At 42.4% G+C, this 14,921-nt stretch overlaps 1 protein-coding gene across 1 annotated transcript in view; it reads left to right on the plus strand.

Annotated features, from left to right (window-relative positions):
* SLC25A12 (solute carrier family 25 member 12) overlaps positions 1 to 14,921 on the plus strand; it is a 513,431-nt gene that overhangs the window by 317,279 nt on the left and 181,231 nt on the right. The window contains exon 9 of the mRNA XM_078681570.1: positions 13,492 to 13,576. Coding sequence (XP_078537696.1) covers positions 13,492 to 13,576 — 85 coding nt within the window. The remainder of the gene's footprint in view (positions 1 to 13,491; positions 13,577 to 14,921) is intronic.

The raw sequence follows: 14,921 nt of genomic DNA on the forward strand, positions 1-14,921 counted from the left end.
CCTCGGTCTTCTCGGAGTTTAGCTTAAGGCAGCTTTAGTACATCCAGTCTCCAATAGCTTGCATGCCCTCTTGGAATCGCTTTGCCACCTCATCTCAGTTGTTGTTAATGGCGAGGACTAGCTGGGTGTCATCTGCGTAGGAGGTAAGGCCCATCCCACATTGCTTGATGACTCTGGCAAGGTCCGACACGTAGATATTGAAAAGTGTCGGACTCAGGGATGAGCCCTGAGTAACCCCACAAGGTAGAGAAAGCTCCGCTGATTGAAATGGGCCTAAAGTAACTGTCTGAGTTCTGTCAGACAGAAAAGAGGCTAGAAGATTTTTTGCTCTCTGTTGTACGCCAAACCGTCCGACACGGTCGATCAAGATGGAGTGATCGACCGTGTAGAAAGCCGCAGAGAGGTCCAGCAGTATGAGCACTGCTGTGCCCCCTTGATCTTTGATGAGCCTAATGTCATCAGCGGCCTTTATGAGGGCGGTTTCCGTACCGTGGAATTTGCGGAAACCAAACTGAGTACTGTCCAACAGTTGATGATCCTCTAAGTACTCAGACAGCTGCTGGTTCATGGCTTTTTCTACCACCTTAGCCAAAAAAGGAAGACTGGCTATTGGTCTAAAGTTTTTCGGATCAGTCATGGCCAGATGCTGTTTCTTGAGGAGAGGTTTTAAGAGAGTACTCTTCAGAGCATTAGGGTATAACCCTGACGTGAACATGGCGTTGCATAATTGCATAACTACTGGTGCAATTAAGTCTAGAACCGACTGAAGAAGTTTTGGGGGACAAGGATCTAGAGCCGATCCCGTTTTTATAATATTAATTAGGTCACTAGTTTGTTGCTCAGTGATTTGATTAAAATGAGGAAAGGAAATTTCAGAGGAAGGGTCATGAGTAGAGAGTGTGGAGGAGTTATATTTGGCGGAGAAAGCTGTGTAAATGTCATTGACTTTGGTATAAAAGAAATTAGCCAACGCATCGCAGAATGCTTGGGAGGGTGGTGGAGTCAAGGCAGGGGTGTTTCCAGCTAATTGTTTAACTACCTCATATAGCTGTTTGTTCGAGTTTTTAGCGTTCTCAATTTGAGTGCTAAAATACATTCGTTTTGCCTCAGTAATCATTTTTTTATAGATTGCCAGAGACTCCTTATAACGAGATTTGTCTTCGGCGTCATAAAGTCTGCGCCAAGTCCTCTCCCTATTCCTGCAGATTTGTTTCTGTGTTATTAATTTTTCCGAAAACCACGGGGCAGACGGAGTAGACCTGTTTCTAGATATAGTTTTTTGAGGTACCAGCTTCTGTATAGCATTGCCTAGCCAGTCTGTGTATTGAGATGAAGCAGAGTTAGGATCATCTTAAAAAATATCATTGCAATGTTCCAGAATCATATATGTTTTGAAGGTTTCGTGCTCCGAGGTCCGGAGACGTCCAGTGTTCAAATTTCGTCGATATATACCAGCTCTCTGTATCTCGTCGGTCTCCTCAACGATTATTCTGCACCGTGTCTCTGTTCCTGGGTCCTCTAGCCGGTCTCCAGCCCTCGAGCCAGTCTCTTGCTTCCCCTGGTGACTCGAAGAACCATGTTTTCCCTTCTGATTCTACGCCCAATCTCACTGGAAAGATCATTGAGTATTTCAATTCTCTGACGCGTAGTTCCTTTTTTACTTCTGTGAAACTTCGCCTTTGTTGTGTGACTGCCACCGTGTAGTCAGGGTAGAAGGTGACTTCAGAGTTGTCGATTTTTATCGGTGGGGCAACACGTGCGGCCTGTAAAATGGCGTCCCGGTCTCGAAAGTTGAAGATGCGTGCCAAAATTGGACGTGGCGGTGCTCCCGGACACGGTTTGCCTCCAGGCACTCGGTGAGCCCGCTCCACCGAAAAATAGTTAGATAGACCCCTCAGATGGAGTTGATTCTGGATGAGATCTTCTACAAAAAGATTTAGGGCTTGGCCCCCTGTTGTCTCCGGCACACCCACGAGGCGTACATTATTGCATCTGGACCGACCTTCTTGCTCATCAAGCTTAGCCTTTAGCAGGGTATTGTCGTCTTCCAGCTTCTGTACTTTTTGCCGTAGTTCTGCCGTATCCGCTGTGAGCCCCGTCGTCGTTTGCTCAACGTCTATCAAGCGATCTGACATTTTTACGAAGTCCACACTTATGAGGGAAATGTCTGTGGATAGTGTGCCCATGGAGGAGTGCATTGTTTTTAGGGCCGCCATTACTTCCTGTAGGGTTACCCCTTCGGCATCTGCAGGTTGGTCGGCCGGTCGGGCTGTAGTTTGCGACATATCACCCTTGGGGTTGTCTGGAGGATCCTTAGGGTTTGTCCAATCTGGGGGCCTGTTGCACTCTTGGCCCTCTTCCACTCATTGTTCCTTACTGCGGGTATTCACTGGTAGGTGCAGTGCGGTGTTTTAGGTAGCAATCCGCCTTCAAGTGGGTCCTCGTGTCGCCCCCGTGGCACCCTGGGGGCACTACGTTGTTAACCAGAATCGTCCGGCTGGGCCCGCGCCGCTGCCACAGTGCCCCTTCCTTGTTAATCCCTTGGTAGTGTAGGGCTGGCGGCCGTCGTCTTATCAGGCCGGACTGTCGCATTTTTAGCCTGCCAGCATCACCCAAGGGCCAGGTCTCTGTGTGATCTATGTGGGCCCCGCAGCGCCGCAGCCGGGTCCACCGTTCTCTGTCGGGCGTCCAAGCCGTTCTCAGTCCCCAGGGGGTGGTGATCTTCTCAGCGCCCGAGCCCGACACGGGTATGGCGGGTACAGGAGTCTCTCCACTCGCGTGCCTCTCTCTTCTGGACTACCGGGGCCCACGCGCTACACCCTGTTGGCCGATGGCTTATTAGGCCGCAGTTCAGCGCCGTAGTTCCAGCGGCGCGGCCACGCTTGGAATCCTCCCCACAGCAGTCCTAATCGGTATCTGTCCCCGTCAGCCGCGTGCAGGAGCCCCCACCGCACGGCAGCAGTATGCTTAGGGTCGAGTATATCGGCCTGTCGCTGACCCGGCTGTACCTTTTGTAGTCGGCGATCTCACCGCCGTGGTAAGTTCCGCATATCCGGGTTCGATGTAAACTTGAGGCCCCGGCTCCAGCGCTTGCCCCAGGCCACAGTTTTCTCGGCAGCCGAACTCGGCGATCTTGGGGAGTCCAGCGATCTGGGTTGGCTCTTCGTGTGTCGGAGGTTCTCCTACAGGAGATTATTTGGCGCAGCACTGTCTTCTGTCAGGATAAGTGCCCGGGTATTGATGGGAAGGCTCTGCTGGCCACGGAGCTCTGTAAAGCTGTGGCCATCTTGGCTGGTCGCTAGCCACGCCCCCCCCTCTGTCTAGATTCTTTGTTTACTTACGCCTCCTATGTCAGGAGCCGAGACGTGCCCTGGTATTGATCCTAATTCCTCGAACTTCATCTCTCCCAACCTTGAGCCGACTGGCCATAATGCTTTCCGAATCATATATCCCCTTAACCTATCAAATAATGCCACAAAAACCTTCAAACACAGACTACTTAAAACACATCCAGAAACCCTTATCTTAGACCCCTTCTTCTCCATCAAACAAGGTGTTACCATAAATGATCTCATCTTCTACACTAAACGTCATATTCAATGGTAGAAGGCCATATACTCTCTGTTCCGGATCGCCACTTCCCTGAAGACTCCCGTTGGTCTTAGATTGATGGTTGTACCTTCCTCGGCTTACAGAGCTGAAGCCACCATCTCCCTTTACAAAAACGGAACCATCCTTAAACAAGCTTTTCGTGGTATTTTACAATTTTTCCCCACCATCATGAATACAGTGGCTAGCATCAAATATGACCCCTCCGGAGGGGCCGGCCCCACTGCGGTCCCCCAGTCTCCGCAAAGTCTATCCCATACCTCTCTGACCCTACATTAGCTCCTAAGGGCCCCCTTCTAGCTACCTTAACTCATAAGAACAATTACTCTTCAATGCCCGATGGGAACGAGATGCGACAACACAGTCATCATACTAGCCATCTTGCTCTCCCCCCCTCAATGATAGGTAGCTCTAACTCCCTAAGCTCCACAGTACTGCCCCGATTCTCCCCATGTTCCCTTCCCCCAGCCCAACCCGCAATCCCGACCTGCTCCCAAAGGCTTCTAGGGGTTAATATGCATCTTACCCCTCCTCCCCATCCTACCCAACCCTCCGAGCACCCTGCACCAATTCCTAGAATCCCTCCCCTCTGGGCACATTCATTCGTCTGCCCTACTGTCCCCCGCTTACACTAGCTCTCTACCACTGCAGGGTCCCCTGAACCTAGCCTCCCAATCCCACTCCCACACTTCATTGGAAGGCAAACTCAATGAGATATCAGTTTGCCTCCAACAACTTAAGGCAGAGGTACGTAGCCTATTACATATCACTGCAGAACTGTCAGCTACCTCCAGACTAAGCTGCTCCACCAATCACCATCCTCGCTCGCTCCCATCTAAAGGGTGTACCTGGCTCCCATCCCCCCTCAATTCGTCGGTCACTGTCCCACATCACCCACACACCCCATAGTTGGGCTCCCGCTCCTCATCCTAACGACCCTTCTCGGCCCTCCAGATGTAGGGCCTGCCTGTCTAATAGGGTTTTTCATTCTCTCTTACTTTCATATGATCCTGCACATTCCTCCACCGTAACAAACTTGCAACAAATTAAATCCATCCCCACTGATCCCTACAGGGAACCTAGGCTAAACACCAGAACATTAAATGAGAACAACCTCACAAGAGTCACCACTACGCTACCTGCACCAACTGACACCAACACAAGAATCAAATGCATGCTCCTAAACTATAGATCGGCAGTTAAACATGCTGCGGACATTGCCTAACTCATCCTTGCACAGGACCGTGACCTTGTAATGCTGACTGAAACTGGCTAAGTGACTCAGTTGCTCCCATCTTGGACATTTTAGTCCCTCCCAACTACAATATCATTAGGTTGGACAGAGCAAGCGGACAAGGTGAAGGCATCGCCTGTTTACATCGTAGCAATATACCAGTGAAAATACTACAATCTGACCTCCTGCCGTCTTGTGAATACCTATTGCTGGTAGCAACAATCACCCATGCAAACTGCACACGTTCTAACACCCGCCACGCGACAATCTTCCCTTCACAGAACCTATCATGGACATGGTCACGGCTAATGCAGATTTCCATGGCACTCAGATCTTCCTGGGAGATTTCAACCTTCACTAGAACGATGTGAACGATATGGTGGTCAATAGCCTTAAATCCTTCCTACTAGACCTCAACCTAATCCAAATCTGTGACAGCCCTACTCATATCAAAGGAGCTACCTTAGATCTTGTCATTGGTAAGCCCAACTCCATCCTTCTGGATTAGATCCTCCTGGGTGACTGGACAGACCATTATTGCATCACCCTCCTCATCCTGGAGTCGGTAAGAGCTAGTAGAGCCCAGCCTAAGAACCCAAAACAATTGAAAAGATGTTTACAGAACATCAACTCGCATGATCTGACTGCTGTCTGCGATAACATCTTGCCCCCTCCCATGATTATGTCGGGTGTCCATGACCTTACGGCCCATTATAACTGCTCAAAGATTAATATATTAGACTAAGTTGCACCACTACAGCTTAAAAGACTGTCCTCTAAACTCTCCATACCTTGGTTCAATGTTAGTCTTAATACCAAAACAAGGAATTTAAGACTGGCGGAAAAGCGGTGGCGATCCTATCCCTCCCTTGAACATCTCTACCATCTGAGATCCCTAAGAAGCATCTACAACAAACGCATCAGATACTTTAAGGCCACTTTCTTCAGAAATCAACTAGAGCAGGCAAAAAACCGTCCAAAAAAGCTGTTCAAACTCACGAAGTCCCAAGCTAACAGTCATTCTAATCTCTCAGCACTGGGTCGAGGGATTCTGCGGAACTGAGACGAATTTGCTGATTTCTTCACGGATAAGACTAATAAGATCGAAGCTGATCTACGCTCTGCCCTTTATCACCTGTCAATCAGTGGACTGAACACCCCCTCCCCCCATGGTTGGATGTCACTGTCCCTGCGCAGCCCTACCTCCCCAAAAACAATGCACCCTGAAGCCTTTTCCAAACCTTGGATGAAAGCACTATACGCAAAAGGCTGACGACTCTGAAGCCTTCTAATCACTACAACGACCCCCTTCCATCTAACCTCTTCTCGGAAATTAGAACCTCCTTACTCACACTTTGGACAGGTGCTATTCCGGATTACCTAAAATCGGGTCAAGTTACCCCCATTCTAAAGAAACCATCTGCTGATTCCACGGGCCTTCATAACTTTTGCCCAATCTCTAACATCCCCACCTTGCCTAAGCTCCTAGAGAAATGTGTGCTCGCCCAACTCTGTAACCACATCGATCTTTTCCAACTCTTGGACCAATGCCAATCTGGTTTCCGCCCAGGCCATAGTGCAGAATCTGCGTTTAACTCAAATTGTTGATGATGCGCTAAGAATGTTGGATCAAAATGAATCTTGCCTACTGATCCTTCTCGACCTTTTGTCAGCATTTGATACAGTCAAACACGATAACCTAATTGACCTCCTGGAACACAGGATGGGGCTGTCTGGGCCTGTACTAAACTGGTTCTCCTCATTCCTCCATAACAGATCCCAAAGCTTCATGGTGAACCAATCCCTGTCTCATCCTGCACCGGTCACTCTGGGGGTTCCTCAGGGTTCAGCTCTCTCACCCACGCTCTTCAACCTGTACATGGAACCTCTGACAGAAATTCTAAAATCATCCAGCATTCACTATCACATGTACGCGGATGATACCCAACTATACTTGAAGATCGCCTCCCCTGAGGAAAAACAGTCCCTCAACTCAGTCGTACTGGAAACACAAAGCTGGCTGACACAAACCACTTGAAGCTAAATGCTCTCAAAATAGAATTCCTTTTAATTTCACCACACAAGCAATCTCCGGTCATGGAACAATGGTTGAATCAGCTGACTGCTCTTAACTGTAGACCTCACCTTGTTGATTCGGCAACCTCTCTGGGTATTATGTTAGACAAAAGTTTGAACATGCAGAAGCACATCAGTTCCCTCACCAAAGGAGAGAACTTCCAACTCAGCAATATAAGGAAACTCAAACCGTATCTCCCTGCTCGTGACCTAAAGGTTGCAGTGCAAGCCTTAGTGATCTCAACGCTGGACTATGGCCGCGCAACCCTTTGTGGTCTGCCTAGAGTGAAGACGGCTCCTCTTAGGGTTGCCCTCAACTCTGCTGCTAGGCTCATAACTGGTGCTAAAAAATACGACCATATTTCTCCAGACTTACTTTCCCTGAACTGGCTTCCATATGAAGCTCGGATACCGTTAAAAATTGCATGTATAGCACACAAAGCCATCCATTTCAATACCCCGCTGTACCTCGCTCAGAAACTGGAGCTCTCATGTTGTTCGAGAGCCTCCAGAAGCGGCAGAACCCTTTTGCTCAAACCACAAAAAATCAAGAAAAGGAAAACCTACAATCGAGCCTTCTCAGGTATGGCACCATGGATTTGGAACCCCCCCCCCGAAGTCAGGGTGAACACTTCCACTGTTCTCTTCAAAAAACAAGTCAAAGGGCTCCTGATGAAAAAATGTCTGCCTCAGACTGATTATTCCATTCGATATTGAGGTCATAGTCACTGATTTGTGGCCCAGCTGCCAGTGACGTGAGAAAGCCGGGGTTTACATGACTGAATTTTTCGCTTTGTTAGTTCTGTTTTGAATGCTTGTACCCTTCTTGATGTATAAACTGTAAAGCGCTCCGATACCCTCGCTGGTCTTGTTCGCGCTATAGAAAACTTTCTACATAAAAAATAAATAAATACATTTGCTGTGGAGAAGGTCACGAGGAGCAGGGAGAGCGTTGCTGATGATCACAATGTAGTGGGAAGAGCAGGCTGAACATCATAGACTGTTGTCGCTGTAGCATGAAAATCTGATTGGGCATTGCTGATGGCCATTGTTGGAGATTTGCATTGGTTGTGACCCAGGGCTGTGGATGTTGTAACGTGAAATACAGATCTTGCCTTGTTAGTAGTAGCTGTAGAGCAAAAGGTCTGGTTCACCAGAACCTTCTGGAATTGCCTGTCTCTTTGCCCTGGTCCTAGTCTTTCTGGGGGCACAATAAACTAGTGTAAAGATTTTGTGTGTGAGCTTGTCCAGTGCCTTTGAGGTGTGGTAGGTGACAGCTCCACCCCCTGCACTCAGCCAGGATGGCCCATCCTACTGACACCCGACACTCGATTGTAATGCTGTCTGGGAGGAATACACAATGGCCAACTGCCAACTACACCTAGTCATGTGATGCAGGAACAGGAAAAGGTTAGGACAAAAACATGATTTTTAAAAGTGCCATTTTCAGAATTGTGTCTTAAAATCTGACTTTACCATAAAAGAGGGTTTTAAATTACAATTCCTCAGACACCACACATGACTTTCCTACTTGCCCCAATGAAAAGTTACCACTTATTAAATGAAATAAGGTAACCAAATGTTATCCTAGGGGAGAGGTTGGCCTTACAATAGTGAAAAACGAATTTAGGAGTTTTTCACTACCAGGACATGTAAAACCAAAAGTTGAATTTCCAACTTTTTAAATAAATCAACGCTGCCCCATGGGCTGTTTAGGTCCTACCCTAGGGATAACGTGTGTTAAAGATGATGTTGTAGGTCTTGCAAAAGGTTAATTTTGCCAGGTCAAACAGCAGTGTAAGACAGGCTGCCATGACATGCATGGGACATGTTCTAAAGGCTACTTAAGTGGGTGGCACCATCAGTGCTGCAGGCCCACTACTAGCATTTAATTTACCCCCTTGGGTACCTGTAGTACAACTTTACTAGGGTCTTACAAGTAAATGAAATGTGCTGATTGGATGTAAGCCAATTTCACCAGATTTCAAGGAGAGAGCATAAGCAAGCACTTTAGGACTGCTTAGCAGTGCTGAGGTGCACAGAGTCCTACAGACCAACAAAAACGGGTTCAGAAAACAGAAGGGTTAAGGCAAAAGGTTTAGTAGTGACCCTTCTGAGAGGGCCAGGGCGAACACAAATATATAAAGTTGTTGCCATGAAGGCACTCAGCGATTGGCCAATACAGATTTATGGGCAAAATCAAGACTATTCTAAGTCACAATGAGCATAAAATCTTCAAGAGATCGGACAGCATCCCTAGTAGCTTCGGAATGGTCTCATGGCTCACTCCCAAATTCAAAGGTCTATATAGGAAATCTTGTTATAAAGCAGAATGAAAACTGCAGATTCGTCATGGTGAATGCCAAGAATACCATTTCAGCAAATTAGAACATTGAAAATTAGAGCGTCATACTGCCGTACTACCTAAACACTTCCCCACTACATGAATATTGATTCAGCCACCCTCTAAGCTATTGTCATCCGGAGATGGCAGAACAAACTAGTTGCAAGACAACACTTAGCTGTTGCGACTGAATACAATACATCGAGCAGGCAGAAGAAATCTTGAAGGTTGAAGGCCTACTGAACCCATGCTAGAGAGAGTTCTTTGAGAACAGCGTCTTTCTGAAATAAACAAGCATGACTTGTCCGAAAATGTGCAGGTTGAGACATCAATTTTGAGCAAGATTGCATTGATTTCTAGCTGAGGTCTAGTTTGCATAAGCCAAGAAAAGGCACTTTTACAGGTCATTGCAAAATCATTTCAAAGGCAAACACATCATATAAGAGCACCCATATAACTTCGAATGTAGATCTATATTACGCTCATTGTTAATGATGCACAAATATTATACATTCACAAAAACTTCTATAGTGGATATTCCAGCAGATGTATTCTCCTGTGGTATAGCCTCTTAGGCAGTCAGGAGATGCATGGTGATTCACAAGACGCATACTCCTCATGTGTCCTCTGCAGGCGTGGTGCCATCCTGCCATTTCACAATATTGGTTACCCCTAGGTCTGTGTTTTTCATAATGATAAAAGTTTGTGTTAAGATTAGATCTAAGAGTATATATCAGGAAAGTGACAGAGAAATTGCTTTTGGTGTAATAATTCTAATAAATTCCTGACACATCAATTATTTTTTTAAATGAGTAGAGCAACCATGAGGTTTACTCCTCTTTGTTAAAGGGACCAAGACTGCTCACTATGTTCATTACAGTGGTTGCTGGGAAGCCCCGGGGATGGTGTACAGTCATAATATCGAGTTGTTTATTTCGACTGGACAGAATATCGAGTAAAAAATATAGAATGGACATAATATCGACTAGACATAATATAGACAACAAAAATATCGACTAAAATGGACATAATATCGAATCAAAAATATAGAATGGACATAATATCGACTAGACATAATATAGACAACAAAAATATCGAATTTAAGGTAAGTTAATAATATTTTTAATTTTTTGTGTAATATTATTCTGTAGCGGGTTGTGGGTTTATAGGGGAATAGGGTGGGAAGTAATTTAAATATAATTAATTAAATCTGTAATATAATAGTAATTGTTAATTAATTATTAATTGTTAATTAATTTAAATATAATTAATTAAATCTGTAATATAATAGTAATTGTTAATTAATTATTAATTGTTAATTAATTAAAATATAATTGGAAATTAATAATAATTGATTAATTGATCAATAATTATATTTTCATAAAATATTTTCTGTAGCGGGTTGTGGGTTTATAGGGGAATAGGGTGGGAAGTAATTTAAATATAATTAATTAAATCTGTAATATAATAGTAATTGTTAATTAATTATTAATTGTTAATTAATTAAAATATAATTGGTAATTAATAATAATTGATTAATTGATAAATAATTATATTTTCATAAAATATTTACTGTAGCGGGTTGTGGGTTTATAGGGGAATAGGGTGGGAAGTAATTTAAATATAATTAATTAAATCTGTAATATAATAGTAATTGTTAATTAATTATTAATTGTTAATTAATTAAAATATAATTGGTAATTAATAATAATTGATTAATTCATCAATAATTATGTTTTCATAAAATATTTTCTGTAGCGGGTTGTGGGTTTATAGGGGAATAGGGTGGGAAGTAATTTAAATTTAAATAATTAAATATGTAAATTACTAATAATTGTTAATTAATTATTATTTGGTAAATAATTAAAATATAATTGGTAATTATAAATATTTAAAGAATAAATAAATAATAATTAGTAAATTAATTTCTGTAGTGGGTTGTGAGTTTATAGGGGGATAGGGTGGGGAGTAATTTAATAATAACTAATTAAATATGTAAATTAATTAAATTTGTTAATTAATTAATAATTGACCATTAAATAAAATTTACTACGTAAATAAAAGTAATTGGTTTTGGAAATTAAATTTAAGTTTTGGGTTTTTGGGTAAAGGGGTATTTTTAGGGTTCAGGGTAAGTTTAGGGTTTTTGGGTAAAGGGGTATTTTTAAGGTTCAGGGTCAGTTTTGGGTTTTTGGGTAAAGGGGTATTTTTAGGGTTCAGCGTCAGTTTTTAGTTTTTGGGTAAAGGGGTATTTTTAGTGTTCAGGGTCAGTTTTTAGTTTTTGGGTAAAGGGGTATTTTTAGGGTTCAGGGTCAGTTTTCAGTTTTTGGGTAAAGGGGTATTTTTAGGGTTCAGGGTCAGTTTTCAGTTTGTGGGTAAAGGGGTATTTTTAGGGTTCAGGGTCAGTTTTCAGTTTGTGGGTAAAGGGGTATTTTTAGGGGTCAGTTTTCAGTTTTTGGATAAAGGGGTATTTTTAGGGTTCAGGGTCAGTTTTCAGTTTTTGGGTAAAGGGGTATTTTTAGGGTTCAGGGTCAGTTTTTAGTTTTTGGATAAAGGGGTATTTTTAGGGTTCAGGGTCAGTTTTTAGTTTTTGGGTAAAGGGGCATTTTTAGGGTTCAGGGTCAGTTTTGGGTTTTTGGGGTACAGGGGTACAGTGTAAAAATAAAGTCAAATTAAGTTTAAATTAAATTAATTTAATGAAATTAAATTAAATTAAATTATACTATATTAATATGTTTATTTAATAATATGTTTTGATATATATATATATATATATATATATATATATATGTATTATTTTTGGTGATATAATTTTTTAATTTATATTAATTATTTATTAATATTACATTTATTGAATCATTATTTCTAAGTTTATATTAAATATATTTATATATATTATTTTTAACTTAATTTTAAGACATTTAAAAAAATCGATATTTTGACAGACTATATTTTTGTAAGTCGATATTTTGGAGTCGATATTTTAGTACTTACCTGTTTGAAGATAGGCAGTCGATATTTTGTCCCTCGATATTTTATCCTCGATATTTTGGTATCTCGATATTTTTTACGTCGATATTATGTCAGTGATCCCCCGGGGACACTGTCATTTTGTTCTTAAGGGAATTGAAACTTATATTTTTATAGGAGAGAGGGCAGGCTCTTTGATTGGCCCCCTTACCCCAGAGTGGAGAGGTGGGGTGACAATGGGTAGCGTCAGATAATTTTAGCCACAGTTTCATAGAGTGAGACATGCAGCTATGTGGTTTGACCACCTAGGATGCTATGCTATTGGTTGGTCCTAGCGAGGTATCCTACAAAAGCAGCTTTTCTTCAAAGGGAATGCAGTTTTCTTCTTGGGCAATGCAAAGCATTGGGTAGTCATGCTCTCTCAGTAATTAATTGTCATACAATTTACTGTCTTAAGCCAAAGGATTCTCCAGACCAGCAGGGGAAGGCGTGCAATATAAGCTGGGAATAACAAGGACTTTTTCATGGTGACCCAATGGTAGCAGGCTGGTATGTTGTTTATTAAATTGTACATTTTCTCCTCACCTAGAGCATCTGCATCCATTTTATTCATGTTAGTAAGATCGAGTTCACGCTCTCTCTAGCTGGCCTTAAAAGAAAACTCGTCTATTCCTCCATGATCTGAAGTGTCTTTACTTTTATTTGGAAACACCTCTGTTTCTAAGCGTTGACTTGATATTACTTTTCAGCAGTTTTTGCTTTGTTGATAGTTTCAAAGAATTAAACTGGACTGCTGCATTTTACTTGGTTTAAAAGTGTCTTTATTTCTAGCATGTTTTGGGAACTTTGTGTGTATTTGTTGGTAGATCGCTTATCTCATTCCCTTTCACACATGGACCTTTCTCTGGGTTAATTTTGTCTATTCAGTGTGTTGCTCATTGGTTGTCTAGGATCGCTTGTGAGCTCATATCATTGATCGTTTCTGGTCACTTAAATGCTATCCTTTTATTATGTTTTACTTCTCTCCTGTTGCTATCCAACATCTTTATGGGATCGAACATTTTTAAGTCCTTAATGGTTCCGATGCGTATTGCACGATTTAAAAAAATATTGGTCTCTTTTTTAACTTCTAAAATAATTGTCTTTTTTTAACTTCTGAAATCAATGTCCATTTTTTAACACATTATTTTCTTTTCAGCAAGGACAAACTTTATCAAATTGTTAACAAATTCTTTTGCTGTTTTCTTTTTTCATAAAGGCGTTTGACACTTACTGATATTGAGAGAATAGCCCCGCTTGAGGAAGGGGCCTTGCCCTACAACCTGGCAGAACTGCAGAGGCAGGTAGGAGAAGCACTGACAGTACAACCCTTTTCTAGAAGTGTATACCTAATGCTTGAATGTGAATGAAGCAGCCAAACACCCTCTGAAATTTAATGAAACAACAAAAGACCTTCATTGTAGATAGCATATCCCTTTCACTCTATCCTTTACAGAGGTCAACACCATCTTGAATATGTAATAAGAGATGGAAGTTTGCCTTGCTGAAAATCAAAAAACAAATTAGAATACTTCTAACCTTACCAAATCTAAACATCTGTGTAGCCCTATATGAACTGAGTGAGTGGGTGGGAGAATTTACACTGCACTAATATGTTAACACTTTGACCTAATGCAGAAGAATCAGCTTTGAGACTTAAAATAACCTTAAAGAACCATAAAGAAAGTTTCACAAAGATAAGGCGACTCACATGTACCAAAATGGACTATCGGCTTGACAAGACTCGAACCAAAGAGGAGTGGCAGAAACTGCCACTATTAGCACACTGCTATAGTGGCATCACTTTTCTAGGCTTACAAGCCGCTGCCTCTCACTATTTAGCCTCGGGTTGTGGGGAAATGCCTGGATACTTTGTAGGTCTAAAGAGCTGCACTTCGATGGTAGATCTTCGGGAAAGGAATTGAATAGACCACCATGCTACTTGCACAGTTGCATACTATTATATTTACATCAGTACTTTTTCTCACGGTATTTGGAATCTCACCTAAGAAACTGCACTTTTGTTAACCATGTATTAATGAACGCCGTGCACTCCAACATCTTACAAATGACTTAACGTCATATGTTTGCTAAAAGTAATTTCCCTTAAGGAGAATTTTCATGAATGTATCTGTCCCTACATATGAATTGGGCTCAAAGTTTGACATTCTCATTTGTGGTAGGCGATCTTTGAAAGGGGTGGGGCGTAATTCAGGTCCTGATTTGCAGTAATCATGGAGGCCCACATTTGCTGTGGGTGGACTGGGCTAGGAGGTTATCTTGCAAGAAAAGTACTGAATAATTTGGCCCCAAAAGTACAATTTACAGCCCAATTTCTACATAAGCCCACTCATAAGTGTATGCCAGTACTTTCACGGCCTGGTAAGGATGCTTGACCCTCCCCTAGAGGGTTGCAGGTTTGCCCACTCCATTTTGAAAAAATGGTGGCAAAAGTGTACATTTTTCAGTAACATTTTTATGCAAAACATATTTAAAGATCCACAGGCGATACAGGCAGTTCTAAAACTACAATTTCACATAACCTATCATCATAGCATTTATCTGCACTTTTACATATCACTGTCCCTTCCAACCAGATTCTTAGTCATTTGTTATAACTTGTAATCTTCTATGAAAGGGTAGGGTGAA

Source organism: Lissotriton helveticus, chromosome 3_1 (assembly GCF_964261635.1).
Source record: "Lissotriton helveticus chromosome 3_1, aLisHel1.1, whole genome shotgun sequence".
Classification (NCBI taxonomy): domain Eukaryota; kingdom Metazoa; phylum Chordata; class Amphibia; order Caudata; family Salamandridae; genus Lissotriton; species Lissotriton helveticus.